This window comes from Mya arenaria, chromosome 15 (genome assembly GCF_026914265.1).
Source record: "Mya arenaria isolate MELC-2E11 chromosome 15, ASM2691426v1".
Classification (NCBI taxonomy): Eukaryota; Metazoa; Mollusca; class Bivalvia; order Myida; family Myidae; genus Mya; species Mya arenaria.
In genome coordinates this window covers 4,439,590-4,454,842 of record NC_069136.1, presented here as the reverse complement: position 1 = coordinate 4,454,842, position 15,253 = coordinate 4,439,590, and the positions used below count along the sequence as shown (strand labels likewise).

The 15,253-nt window shown below is 32.5% G+C and overlaps 1 protein-coding gene across 1 annotated transcript; it reads left to right on the top strand.

Annotated features, from left to right (window-relative positions):
• The first annotated feature begins 1,523 nt into the window (after positions 1-1,523).
• On the top strand, positions 1,524-14,076 carry LOC128220179 (uncharacterized). Its single transcript, XM_052928457.1, has 4 exons — positions 1,524-1,823; positions 11,335-11,416; positions 11,960-12,078; positions 12,757-14,076. The coding sequence occupies exons 2-4, from the start codon at positions 11,347-11,349 to the stop codon at positions 12,865-12,867; spliced, it is 300 nt and encodes a 99-aa protein (XP_052784417.1). The 5' UTR covers positions 1,524-1,823; positions 11,335-11,346; the 3' UTR covers positions 12,868-14,076.
• Positions 14,077-15,253: the final 1,177 nt, after the last annotated feature.

Below are 15,253 nucleotides of genomic sequence, written 5' to 3'. Positions count from 1 at the left end.
ACAATAGTTAGTGGGTAGTCATGGTTTATCTCGTAGTCGGATGCTTTATTGTATAGTTTTAATATATACTGGTAAAATAATTATATAGTGTTATATACTGCTACATAATTGTTTTGTGTATATTTTTTCATAAAAAAACAACAAAAAAAGAACTGAGAAAAGAAACAAGGGAGAAAAATATATCACCAATGTTTTGAAGCCTGAACGTATTTAATGCAAATATGTGGAAAACTACAGAAACAAGCTCAGTAGCAAAAAGTTTAAACATAAACCCGGTTTAATGGCACTGAGTAAACGCCAAAGACATAGAACACAAAAACAAAAAATCGCAAACAAGAAATATGGAAAAACATGATGAAAAACAGTTGAGTGCAGTAACTAGAATCACATTTCACTTTTTTGTTAAGATTAAAGAACTGAAACAGTCCAAGCATTTTTGCAATCAATTAACGGTGTAATGGGATTTAAAATATATTCATTGTGCCAAGTGATTTGATTTGTACTCTTTTTTCTTTTCTTTTTTTATTCAAATTTATATTACAGAAATATGTTGTGCAGGGAACATTAATATGTACATTTCTTGAAGAAAATGATAATTGATTGGGTGGATATTCGAAACTTGTAAGCTATACATTTACCAAAAGGGGGCAATTTTTATTTCAAAATAAATTTTTCATAATCACTGGATAACTAAAAAATATGAAAAATGTAGAACATAGTTTATCATAGTTTGTTCTGTTTTTTTATTATAAAAAAGATAATTATGAACACAAGAAAAAGGATTTGGGCAGGTGATGATTAAGATTGATTTATATTAGAACGGATGTAAAACCATTAATTATCATGCTGCTTCATTTTATCATTTATCAAGGCAATTTCTTTTTCTATATTATGTCTAATTATCATTTATTTCCTGTATTGAGTAAATTGAGGCGTTGTTTTTCTATACTTTGAACCAAAGATGTAGAATTTCAGCAGCACAATTAAGAAATAAGTAATCGCTGTGTGTTTTTCATTGCTGACTATTCCGAAGCTGGTATTTTTTAATGTTAAGTTAAAACTGATATGATTATCTTTTAAGAATTAATTTAGTCTACTCTATAGCAGTTGTATTTTCGGGCACTCCCAGTACAGATGTTACAGTGTTTCTATATTGGATTGACAAAATTCACACAAACTTGTTTCATTTATTTTACATTTATAAAGGAATTCATTACAAGGAACGATTATGTGTACATATTCATATTGAAAACTTCTTATGTTTGGGTCATTGGAACATCTGTACGTGTTGTTCATATTTATATTTCCCCACTCTTTATCTGTTATTTCATTTAAACCTAGTTTTTGTACCCACTTCTGTTTAATAAATATACATGTGATTTGTACTCTTAGAGACAAAACATGAATATATCTCACCGACAACAAGTATAACAGACGTATTAATACACTACCCTGAGCTATATTGGAAGCTCTCACATCCTGGACATCGAAATCTAACTAATCACTGTAGATAACAGGCTCAACGCTACGAAGGTGCACACCAGGTTGCAAGGTAGAACCGTCTGATAGGAGGAAGGTTTTGCCTTGATTGTTTCGTCCAATTATTGTTCCGTTCTTCTTTAATTGTTTCCACAACTCACTGTTGATGTACCTCAGCGATAACCTTTTGTAAAGCACGCACGGAGGAACGTATCTGGCTGGGCATATTAGCACAAGCTCTCGTGTTGTTTGGCGCCAATTTGGCAGTAGATTAGTATTGTGCGAACGAGGAGTCTTCTAAAACAGTTGGAATTAAATATTTTGTCTCGTCCGTATTGTATAAGGTAAGTACTTATATTTAGTATGGTATGTTTATATGCTTATTATTTAACATTTGTGCTTTTTCAGGCATTATTAAAATTGACTAATGAATAACACCTTAGAGAAAGGAAATAACAATTTACTAAAGATATCAGACAATCAGGTATGATTATTTGTATTTGAAGTATTTCTTTAACTGAATATAATTTTAGCATAGACATAATTTAAGGTCCCAAGTGTCAGAGTGAAACACATTCATTTTCTAGACACATTTTGTTGTGAAATGTGAAATATCGTTTAGTCTTCATTGGAGGAATATTTCATGAAGACTAGATTGCATTTGAATATATAATAATTCGAAAACATAAGTATGCTCTAATGTTCAAATCTGAACTAGGCCCTAATGTCTTGAAAAATATAAAATATAAAAGTTTATTTTATAGAGCCAATTTGATTTCTTAATCGTAATGTCACAAAACCAAAAAAATACATGATGATCTTGAAGATAATTCCTACTTATTTGTTATGAAAAGTTTGCAACTCATTTAAATGAAAATACCACATACATTAAACCAATATAAGAAAAAGTTAATTTAGCTTGTTCCTGTTTAAAAGATTCAAACAAATTTGACAAGTACGATTATTTCTTCTATTATCTAGGTACATGCATGGACATATCCGAAATAAGAGCTATTATCATAACTCTCATGACATTACCGTTAGGGCAGTTGCAATCATTTGAGCAAATCAAGTAACATTCAGTTGAGTATTTCTTGTTGCAACCATTTGAGCATACCTAGTTGCAAACAATTCAGCATATACAATTACAATTATTTGAGCATATCTTGTTCATAATTATTATAGTAGAATTTAACAAAACTCTACTCCATTGTTGCTTTGTGAAGTTCGCTCATCCCTCTAAACTCTTGAATTATTATATATTTTTGTTGACGCTTATGAAAGATTGTACCCCAAGGGCACAACTGATGTTATTATTTTTGGCATTTCCAAACCAAATGTTGTTTTGAGTAGATCGCTTTTAAAACTATTACAAGTCAATTAGACGGGTAAATTTAAAAACCTTTTTTCGCTTTGAATTGTTAGCACAAACAACCTTACTTAAGAAATAAAATTATAAAACAGTGATCATTTAATGCATAGTAAACGTTTTAGAAAGAAGCAATATTTCGTATATGATATGATAGATATCAGGAAAATCATAAAATGTAAAATGTTGAACCTCTTCATCAAAAATATATAAACTCAAGGGTACGAGCGTTTACCTATAAGCATTGAGTGTTTTACCCTAGTATTTTTGCTTTAGTTTCATACTTGATGCAGGCATGTTGTTTTTGTCCTAACACTTCTAATTTTGTTACATATGATAAGTATTGCAGCGTAATTTCAACAACTACATTCGGTAAAAGCAATCTAAGTTTATATCAATCGTGTTTTTGTTCATTGAATCTGCCTGTGTATTGAATGTTTTCTGACCATAAACATATGTCAAATGAAATTAACATTTAAGATGGTATTAAATTTATGGAGATCGGGTACCGGATCACTCTATGTTTATACCCAAAAGTATTCGAGCTTTTATCAATCTATAAACTTGGTAGACGTTTGCCTTCCTTCCTTCCTGTATGAGCTTTGATATAAAGAATTATTCATTATTTCATTAAGCCTTACGTTGATTCACAAACTGGCTGATTCAATATATTAGTCGCGCTCTTCATTAAATATAATCTTTCTGAGGAGTTGCCTATAGATGCTTTCTGATTATTTATCTTTTGTTTGCATACAAAGCAGAGGTAGAATGCTCCAATGCCTTCTGAGTATCTTTAATCATACTAGATAAGAAAGCGTCAGATCTGGATTAAAATCTTAATATTTTTGTTGATTTTCTTCCGCAACGAAAGCCAATCTGTACCTTAACAGCCATTTTGACCACAGTGACTGTGGTTAAGGCCAATCAACACACCATGCTTTAGATACTTAATTTTACAATTGATACTACCTTAAATAGTTACTTTAGTATTTTTCCGAATGTTTTGAACTACAGTTCAAATTTTATTTGATTCTGTGTGATGCTTCAATGTATAATAGAAAAGCTGCATATTGTATCAAAAATGCATCGTATTACGTCAAGCATAATTTTGACCAAATTCTACAAATACCAAAACTTTGAAAGGACAACGAGAATTTGGCATTTCAAACCCCGTCGTCGAAACGACATAATTTCTTCTTTAAGAGAAAGAGAAGAACTAAGTTGGTGTAAACCTTTTCAAAAGCTGCGGCTTCTGCATGACAGGTCGATTTATTTTAGAAACACGTACTGTGCCAACGTAAACCATTCTGACAATGTTTTTAGTGTATATATCTTTCGCTTTGATAAACAAACCATACAATATAGGGTATGTTTAGAGAATATGCCTCTGATAATATGTTGTTATTCAGGGAATATCTATTATGTTTACAAAGTATTATAAGTAAACTAAATATTTTAGACACATTTGATAATAAATTAATTATAATGAGACATGCTTTTGTTCAACTTTCTACACCGATATGATCAAAGACAGGCATACATTTTTCTCAGATGAATCAACATTTAGATTTATTCTATTGTCCGAATAACTTACATGGGTTCTGTGGTATGTTCCAAATAAGATTTCTTGTTTGTAGCATCGTAAGTGTGCATTCAGTTCAATTCGATTTCAAAAGTTTGCTGTTTCTGATCTGTCATTCAACAAAAAAACTATGATGATACCTAACCTTATTATCTTTACGCTTCTATCGCGTTACACATCTGTTCCCCGCGTTAAGTAATGCATCATTAACACATTTTGGCATTTCTATATTTGTAGGTTTGTGCTTAGGAACTATTTTGTACTCATGTAGGTTATATATCTTTAGAAATCATAGTTATTTTTTTTTTTATAGGGATAATGTTGGACATTAAAGTCGATTATTAATGATGTAGGAACAAACAGTCGTTAAGATAATGTTAATTGCTTATGGACGTATGTTGCTGTACGGATTTAGGCTGAGAAAGGAGAATTCTTCCGCAAGTTGCCAGATGCATATTGCGTGGGGTTGAAACCAGAATGTATCAAGCGACATTAAGACATAACAGGTTTTAGTATCTTCTGGCATTTACCCGAAATGATATTTTATGTTTTGTGTTGCTATTTGCATCATTACTTTAAAGAAACAATTATTTGTTGTTGTTTTCCACTTTTGGAGGTAAACTCTTTTTATATTATTGTGTTCATGTAGTTTGCATTTTCTGAATGTAGGTGCGATAACCCAGTAAAACAAACGATCGTTTTGATTTTGCCTAAATGTACTTACATATAAACGATTGGTAGTACAAACACAGATAATGTTGCATCAACATGTAAATGGCGCGAACATGTGGACGACAAGATAAAATGAAAATCATAGGGACTCTGACTTATTCTTCTCTGTAAACATATGATATTATCGGTTGGTCCTTGCCAAGAACGAGAGAAAACAGGAACAGTACAGACCAGAACAGCACAGACAATTATTGAGACATATACACAAGAACATCGTCTAAACACAGAGAATCAAATGATATACTAGTAATTATTTAATGATAAGTGTATGTTCATGGTTACAAGACTAGCGTGGTCAGAATATGTTTACATGTTGTTATACAAGGATGATTACGTCCATCCAATTTGTTTCTTGATTAACCTGGTAGCTGCCCATGTCATAAATGTCTGAATACCAGCAATGTCTTCACCATCGTCTGGTGATACATAAGTGAGCAAATGCCCTTCATCTGTAAGATATGTTTGTATTATTTGATGTCATACACAAGCGATGTCACGCAACAAACCCGTTTTTTATGAACTTTTATTTTATTACACATATATGAAAGTAGCCATCTTATCTTATTGTGAATCTGAAATATAAATTACTATTTTTAGCTGGGCTATTTGTGTAAAAGATCATATCAAAGAGTAAACGTTCGGAAAAAGGACCGTTCGATACAACCGTTAATAAGACATTTAATTTGACCAGGCATTTAAAATTGGCTCATTCTTGTGTTAATTGATACCTTTTGTTTCTAGGGGGGCACGTTGCTTTGATACAATACTGTTGTATCTGTATTACTTGTTGATATTTATGTAAAGACTAATTAGTGGATTCCTTGAATGACAGAGGGTAAAACAGTACATACTGAATGAGGATTTAATACTTACCCAGAAAAAAAGATTATTAAATGAAATATAAAACAAACGTTATTCAGTTTTGACAAATGACAAACGCACGCTCCAGTAAGTTCTTTTATGTAATACATTGTCTAAATGTACGTATCAGAATACATGCATGCATTTTGATTATTATACCTACGCATGCTGGTAGTAATAACAATAATCGATTATAATATTAAACAGTCAAGATTTGACACATTTATTACACATTACGCATTTGAACATATTTGAGTTTCTCATTACATGACATAAATTGTTGTAGAATATAAACATTTATACATCGATATCATGATAAGTACGATATTGAATCTAGAAAAAAATGTAGTAGTATCAATAAAAAAAGTAATTCTAGCAGTTAAGTTTATATTAAGTATCAATACATATATATCTACAAGCAATGAGGATGGACTCACAAGCATAATATACATTTGCTTAATATTATATTGACGCGTTAGCACGATTCACACAAATCGAAAGACGACGTTATCGAAAATGCCGCTTTCAAGTATGTGTAATTAACAAGATCTGTTTTTCACATTATACGCTTTACCGTGAATAATATTTGCTTGGCAAAAACGATAAAAACATATTTATTTGATATACAATAGGCACCAAAGCGGTTTACCAATAACGGTTTACTACAAAGTACTTTTAAGACAGAAAAAAATGCCTTTGCTTATTACGATCATAAACAATGGTGTTAAATGTTATTCTGAAACTATTGTCGAATTGCCATCATACTTAAACGTTGTTTTATTACCTTGACATAATAAAATGATATACTGCTTGTACGTGCTTCGTAGTTAAACAAATGTAGTGAATCAAATACACGTAATGCAGTTTTTCGACATTGTGTTGAATGCCTTTCGTTTCTGGAAGGCACTTTAACAGGTGACCACTCCTGGTATGCTTATGCTTTTAAATGTTTTTCCTTTTTGAATGGCTCTTCAATATCTTACCACTTGCATTTTGAGATCCGCCTATTCATCACCGTTCCAATATCATGGTAATTTATGCTTGAACGAAAACCAGGACAACGCACTCCAATAGGCTACACTATTTACTTCAATACGGATTCTGTTTTCCTTGATTAAACCGATTGATATGACCCATAACAGTGTACTTATCAGATATCAATTCGCCATCTTCTGTTAATTCGCATGTCTAACGCATAGTTTCATTAAGGGCTTTTCACAATACAAAGAAGGTGGGGAAGGCCAACAATGAATGTTGAACATTATCCGATCATCAATGTTAGGCCATCCAATCACTATACCAATGAGCAATGTCCAACCATCCAATCTCTCATGTCAGACCCTCCTTTCAACAATGTCAGACTATCCAATCAAAACTGACAGCCCTTCCAATCACTATCCATTGCAAAATGTCAGACATTCTAATCGACAATGTCATGCTATTCAATCAACAATAATATCAAACCATTCAATGCCGCAATATAAAGTTCATTGGATGGCATCAAATTATTTGGAACCCTTTACTAGTTCATTTTGCTTGCTTAATGCTGAATTTTAAACTATCTGTTTGTGTACTGGGTCTTCAAACCAACTGTACTCTATTTATAATAACAAAAATCTCATTTAGCACTTTATATTAAAATACATATATACATATTGACTATTTAATATGACCTGACAAACAAGAAAGTGTCCATTCTGTTTAAAGTTCACACAGAGGGTCGGTCGGAATACATTTATCTGGCTTTACCGCACTGATATTGACGTTTTTAAATACAATTTTATAGGGCTATCTAACATATTTTAAAATACTGCTGAAAATGCCCTTGGAAACTAAAACAACGCGCTTATTGTAAAGCAAATACGTAGAAAACGTACGATTTATAACTAAAAAACTTATGGCAATTGTTGCGATTCTCATTGAGCAATTTTGAATGTGAGAAGAAAGCGCTTACAATAAAGCTTTCCATCTATATTCATCAGCAGGTACATAATGCCCCATTCCTTGGTTTTTTTATATGATATTTTAGCAAGTCCTGTCCTTACTGGTTTTTTAACTAATGCAAAGAAGCGGAAACGCCTGGTAAACTATAATTTATAATAACAGCTTTACTTTTCATATCATTTCTTCACATAAACACTTAACTTTTTTTTCGATAGTTTGTTTATTGCATGGAACATAAGTATTATTCATATAAAACAAATAGCATACCACAATCGTTTCTATCACACCTTATTGTACTTAAGATGAATGCAATCATCTAGGCCTATACGCTACAAATGGTCATCACGTTCTTTTTGTAGAAACAGTTTATATATATGTGTTTCCCTCATATTAAACAAACGATACCCTTCCTACAGAGAAAGCAAGACAAGTATAACTCGTTATCACATAGGCCTAGAAAATAATGTAGTACAGTCGCTACACCGCTATATCTATAGACCAATCAAACCTACAATATTGCGGAGGTTTGTCCATTCGGTAAACCACTAAAAACGTAGGTCTGGCTAGAAAACAATCGTTACTTTTGTCATTTAGGTTTAAAAGGAAAACCCGAAGTCGTACAGGCACAATGCAACACAACGTTATGAGCAATAATAACTTCGTAGTCGAATTGATTCTTAAAAAGCGAGTATTTATAATGTGCTGTACAATAAGCGAACTTGCTTTTCAATGGAGAGCCGCCAAAATGTTAATAAGCTTGTTCGATGTTTTAATTTCAGGAGGGTAGCATAAATGAAATATTTTGTCCTGCCTGGAGACACTTGAAGTGTTATAAAAGTAGACAGAGACCTGTATTTGTACGCGAACAAATCAGTTTGAATATTTGCAATCAAACTACTCTATGAATAAACAACATCATACTTAAACTTCGCGTAAATGTACAAGGATGAATGTGTGTAACAGTAAAAGTTCATTAATCAGATATGCATAAATCAGATCCGTATTGTGGTTTTAAGAAATAGGATAGTGAAAAACAATCAATCATCCAAACAAAATTGCGTAATGCATGAGTAAGGGCCGATCTAGTATATAGGATTCTGTTTATTTCTAGATTAGAAGGTTTGTATGAATGACCTAGTTATAAATTCATCCCTCTTTTGCTTTAACACAGTTTTGTTTACACCTACGACCATTTTATTGATACTAGAGAGCAATTAAATGTGCTGACGTCAGCATAAAAAGCAGCCATCATAAACCATAGCAAAAACGAAAAGTGTACCATTAAGATAAGAGTGTGTGAGAACATCGTTTCGAAATAAAAAGTTGAGCAAAAACTAGTCAAACGTTGAAGTTCCAAATTTAAGAAATGCAATCAAAAGAAGCATGTCCACCGATCAGAAACTTGCGTTGCCTATTGTAATGACAGTAGCACAATACAAACATTTCGTATGCAAATACAAGAACAAAAATACCAAGTAACCAAGTAACCAAGAGGATACGAAAAGGAAAACAACGAAGCCTGAAGCAGAATCAGTTTTGTCTTCTAATATATGAAATATAAAAGCTTTAACACACACCAACAGACCATCGACAGACACTGGGTGTCCCCCCTACTGATGGATGTTATTTCAAGAATAAATTAAACATACACCTTAAACTATAAATATTGTTATAGCCGATCGTGAAACACGTCCAATACATTATAAAAAGGCAATCAATCAAGGCACACGTTCAAAGAAGAAGAAACCAACAGTGTCGGATAAAAACTGTTTATTCACAGTAATGAAACATCCCTTGCAATGATATAAACGTCTTACCGTTTAAGAATGATCAAATCCAGTTTTAGACACATTCGTTTACATACGAAATGCTAATAATTCTGCAATAGAGAGATCATTCAGAAGATAATACGCATTCCATATCATGATATTATAAAATGATATATTGAATCAAGGGACTTCCTGTCGAAGTTTGCTCGTCACGGAATGTAAAAAACTATCTTGGCAAGCCTACTTTGGCAATGCAATAACAAATAACTCCTTTTCACACTTCAACCAGTTTCTGTACTTTGAAAAATTGTAATTTCATTTAACCATACGCCTATGATAATCACTTAATCTTCATCAGCCTCAGTTAAATTAATCTTACAGTTTTTTGCATACGTTTTGCAACAAAAACGATTTTGCACCTGCTCACGAGCAATTCAATTTACAATAATTTTCAATTATGATAATTATTTCTTTGAAATATATTTCTTTTAAGCATAATTATTCGATAATGTAAATAAGGCCATTTACATTTGTCAGCATTCAAAAGAGTAAAATGTATTCAGATGCACAAGAACCTAGTCCTATTTAGCATTGCTTTTTGAGGCATCCGGTATGGTGATAATACATCATTTGGAATATGGATTACATGTACATGTTCGGATGATTTATAGCGAGATGACACTTTGAATGCACATTTCGGATACACATTATGAATAACATAACTCATATATTTACCATAAGCGTTACCTAACTTTTAGGTTTAAAAACGTGTAGCCTGCCTACTCGGTAAATGTGCGTTTAATGTGCACTTTTCCGACGTCCACTATAAATGCTAATCAGTGTTAGTAATTTGAACGAACAAATTATTTCATTGATAATATCCAAACAATCAGCAGCATACATTTATATCTCATATGAATTCTACATTCATCAATGAATTTATTACTCGTAACTGTCCAATTCAATTGATAATGATATAACCTGACATGCAATTTCGAAACAAAAATCATATATCCGTGCCAAATCCTCGACACGACTAGACACGACACTCGCAATTGGTTTCATTAATTACACACAAGCAGGTCGTCTTAACATTCTAAAACGCACCCCAAATGATGTAAATTCTAACTATTCGCCCTTGTTCAAGGCTTTTTTATTTCTATGTGGAAAAGGTTTTTCATAGTATACCAACGACTTTTGCATAACTAATTAAACGTTTCAAAACACGGTTTTTGTAAGTAGTGAACGCGCAGTGATAAACCTCACTCTTAACGTTTAAAGTGCATAACATTTTAAAATTTAAAAACACACAAAGAAACCAAACCGATCTTCTTTAAGGCATAAAGATCAGTCAACTCTTAACATAAAATATCCACTCACTAAATAATATGGGCCTGCAGCCAATTCTATAATACTGTTGGATAATAGTAGGCAAAGTGATTGTTGATTGGTCAATTATTATTCAATAAATGCTACGAACAAGTAAATTATTTGGGATAGATGTATCCTCGACCACCATATATGGTTATTGTTTTCAAATTATAAATTGTACTGCGACCACATTCCTTTAATAACGAAAGCACATTTTCTGACTTCAGTTTGCCTTCAATATGTTCGATAGTCTGATTGATAACCTCAACGCGGACAAATGGGCAGAAACGGACATGGCTGGGAAATCCGGTAAGAATTGCTTGATTTATAGTGCGATAGGAATGTCAAAGCTGCACTCTCACAGATTTACCATTTTTACAACTTTTTTTTTATTTTTTGACTTGGAAAGAGCAAATTTTTGCGTAAATATCTGCAAACCAAAGATATAAGATTGTTGACAAAAATCAGATCGTAGACTTTCATATTTCCGTTCAAAAATTAATGTTTTTTGGCATGAAACATCAATTTCTTAACTTAAATATTAGAATGTGCGATCTAATGTTGTGTCAGCAGTCTTATAAAACTGGTTTTCATGCATTTTCGCAAAAAAATGGCTGGTTAAGACATAAAATAAAAAAAAAGTTGTGAAAACGTTCAATCTGTGAGAGTGCAGCTTAAAGGCTTATTAGTAAAACTAGTAAAAGAAATATTAGGACCATTTGATACTCTTAAATCTATTCAATTTGAAACATAGAACAGGAGCGGTCCCAAAGATACATAAAGCTATCGTTTTTTTAAAGATAAATGGAAGGAATACCATGTTAAATAACCATTTATATCTTCATTTTGCAGGCGAATGGAAGGAATACCATGTTATGATTCATCACAGTTTTAAGGATGAAACGACGCTCGGTATCATGGTAGCGCAGGATGAAGGGGACGCTAAGAACGTCCTGATCAAAGACTGTCAGGTTGGAAACTAATTATTATCAACATTTATTAATCACCGGAAATACCATGCGAATGGCTTTACTTGGAATGGCAAATAATTTATTCACGGCACCAAATTGTTAAGTATGTATATGAGATTACAGTAAATTTTCATTTAAAAACGCCACACCATTGAAGACCAAACAAACATGTTTGACGTCCTTTTGGTAATTGTTTTCCGGTAAATCTTCTTGCATTTGCTCACAATATGTTTTGTTTTGCAGACTTATACTAAGAAAATATTTCAGGGAACAGTTTTAAATACAAATGCCTTCCACTTTTTGCCCTAAATGCCTGCGGACTCGTTTTTAATTGAATATCTTTATTGTATCACATGTTGATATCGAACATAATCCATTTATGCTTGCATTTTTAATATGATGAGTCATGTTCATCGATGTGATAATACCAATTTAATCACGGTTATGACGCGAACTGTTTTAAACAGCTTTATGTTTTAAGAAAGTATTGAATTAATATAGTTTTTCAAACAATCTATTGCATTTCCGCTGATATAATTATCAGTTATCTTGTTGCCTCTATTTATAGTACAGCTAATTCTGATTCGAATATTCAAATTTGAAATATTGAAACATAAATAACTTCAACTACAAAATAAATTTGTTTTTTTTCCAAACTCTTCCACTCATCTGTTTCAGGCAAACAAGGATCCCTTAAAACAGATCGGTTTGGTCGAACTATTGCTCAACGCAGAGGAAACTGAGGTCATCGGCATTGACCTGAACGGGGATGTTGTTATCCGAAAGTAGATACAACTATGATTACTTTTTGATGTTCGTTTCGATCCGAAGTGATCTATAACACCATATTGTGAGCATTATCGAGTGTCAGTGAGAACATATGTGTAAAATGATGAATGTTTGTATCGCATATTATATCTATTATACTTCATCACCATCACCTTTCGCAGTCATTCCCCTGATTATGTTTTTGCCAATCAGACATATATATATGTGTCTAATGTTAGCCCTTGAAAACAGCTTCAATAAATACTCAATGATTATGCACCATTTAATTGTTACCACACCCCCGGAGGTAGACCAGGGCTAGCGGGGGAAATGGGCCGTGTTTTGACCGTCCAGGTGGCTCCGAAGTAACGGGTGAATGCGATTGATTTGTTTTCGCGCCGAAAATAGCGGGGAATGGGTCTTACCTAGGATGTCCCCAGGTTGCATTTGGCGGGGAATTTAACAGCAGTTTGTCCCCGCAGGGCGGAGATCTTACCTGGGGGCTAGGTTACAATTGACTGGTGTATTACTATGTGTTTTAAAATCATATATAGGTGTGTACTTGTGTTCAAGTACCCGATGTACAAATGAGCTTGTCATTTTATCCAGCTTTTGGCAATAATGTTAAACTTTGATGCCTGAACAACCCGTGTAATTTATGGTACGGTGCTAAAGACTATGGAGAAATAATATCTTCATTCAACGACCGACAGAACAGTAAAGATACAATGTGTTCCGTTCTAATACTATTATTTTAGAAAGTAGCTTATTAAACTAATGTTTCTTAGTATAAACCCAGCTTTAAATAAAGATTCCTGTATATTGTATCAACTAAAATCAGAAGTGAAATGAAAGATTTTGCAAACTTTCAATACAAAAAACGAATGTTTATTTTTTGTATCGGTTTGATATTTACATAGTCTTTCTCTAAACATTAAACCCTTTCAAACTATATCACGGAGTCATCGGTAATCAACAGGGTTTTTATTATTGTAAAAAGGATGTAATCATAAATTATGAAACGGCAATTGTGTGTCAATTTACAATGAAGTAGCTGTTTGCATACCGGAATTATGTGTGTCAAATGGATATCTTCGTCTTTGCCTCGATATAAACATATAAACTTACAACTATAACTCCGCCAAGCACTTTTTGTTTTACACTTGTGATGAAATAATAACCCCATGTGTATGCTGTTAACACAAAATTATAATAAAATGTTATCATGTTCGAGTTTTATTACTGTTTTTATTCCTCAAAGAATATATTTGTACAACTTGGTTTGTTAGGTCAAAATTGACGTTTCCTTCTTACGACTTTTTCTGTAAATGTTTAGATTTCTCATACTTTTACATTATGACATTATTTACTCTAGATAACGTCATTGTATATATACGATTTGCCATGCAGGGTCAAAAATTTAACACGAGTGTATTTCATAGTACTTTGCACTGTTAAAAATATCTCGGTCTGGGATTGGCCAATCGTCAAAATGCAATTATTTTACTTTTGATAATGCAAATAATTATGATACTAAGATCAGAAATATTGGCTCGTGTTAATCGCAATCAAACTTAGTCAGGCCTTGTACTGTCTATCTTATGATTTGCCAACCAAACGATAAAGAATAACCATGTTTGGAAAGTGACTTGTTAATAAATTTGATAATTTAAACAAGAGAAAAAAAACTGTAGCCAATTGTAAAGAAATATAAGTAGTTTTATTATGTTGGTTTTTACAACGTTCACCGAAAATGTATGGATTAGTCAATATTTATCAGAACAAATGTATACCAATCAAGTCATAAATTGTGCATGCTTACCAAAAGCGGACAACTTAACCAAGTATAATTAAAATGGCTGCAAGATACCAATTAAAACCATATAAAGACGAGGGTACTTAAAATGTTCTGGTATATGGTTGAGATCATGCAAACTACAATTTATATATACGAACTGCCTTTGCTATAACCCGACCATATACGCCTCCCGTAAACTGAACCATTCTCTGTATTCATTCTTATAATTGTTTAAAACCGTCTGAGTAGAATGCCCTTGGTATATATTTAAGGCATCGACAATTTCATCTCACTCTTAAGGCAATTTGATGAATTGCAAAACGCGTGAGAGACTATTACAAGGGAAAAAAGTATGTTCAATATTAATAATGTGACAATGATTGAAGTTTAAGCTCATTTTCATTACTTTTTAGTCCAAAAATAATACAACCTCCCTATTTGTATGGGCTAGGGAACAGAAAAACGAACCAATGCCCTGTCTTAGTTCTAATTCTTTGTCAAAACAATGAATTGTCTCTTTTCTAAACTACTTCTCTCATAACAAGTACCAGAACACATTTATCACCAATCTCCTTCAATAATTTCATTCACTTCTCAGCAACGTCAGAC

What these genes read in the sequence shown, in the direction of transcription:
- LOC128220179 (XM_052928457.1), top strand. Translation starts at nt 11,347, where the DNA reads ATGTTCGATAGTCTGATTGATAACCTCAACGCGGACAAATGGGCAGAA. An exon ending in GGACATGGCTGGGAAATCCG is followed by an intron (nt 11,417 to 11,959) that starts GTAAGAATTGCT and finishes TTCATTTTGCAG; the next exon opens with GCGAATGGAAGGAATACCAT. An exon ending in TCCTGATCAAAGACTGTCAG is followed by an intron (nt 12,079 to 12,756) that starts GTTGGAAACTAA and finishes CATCTGTTTCAG; the next exon opens with GCAAACAAGGATCCCTTAAA.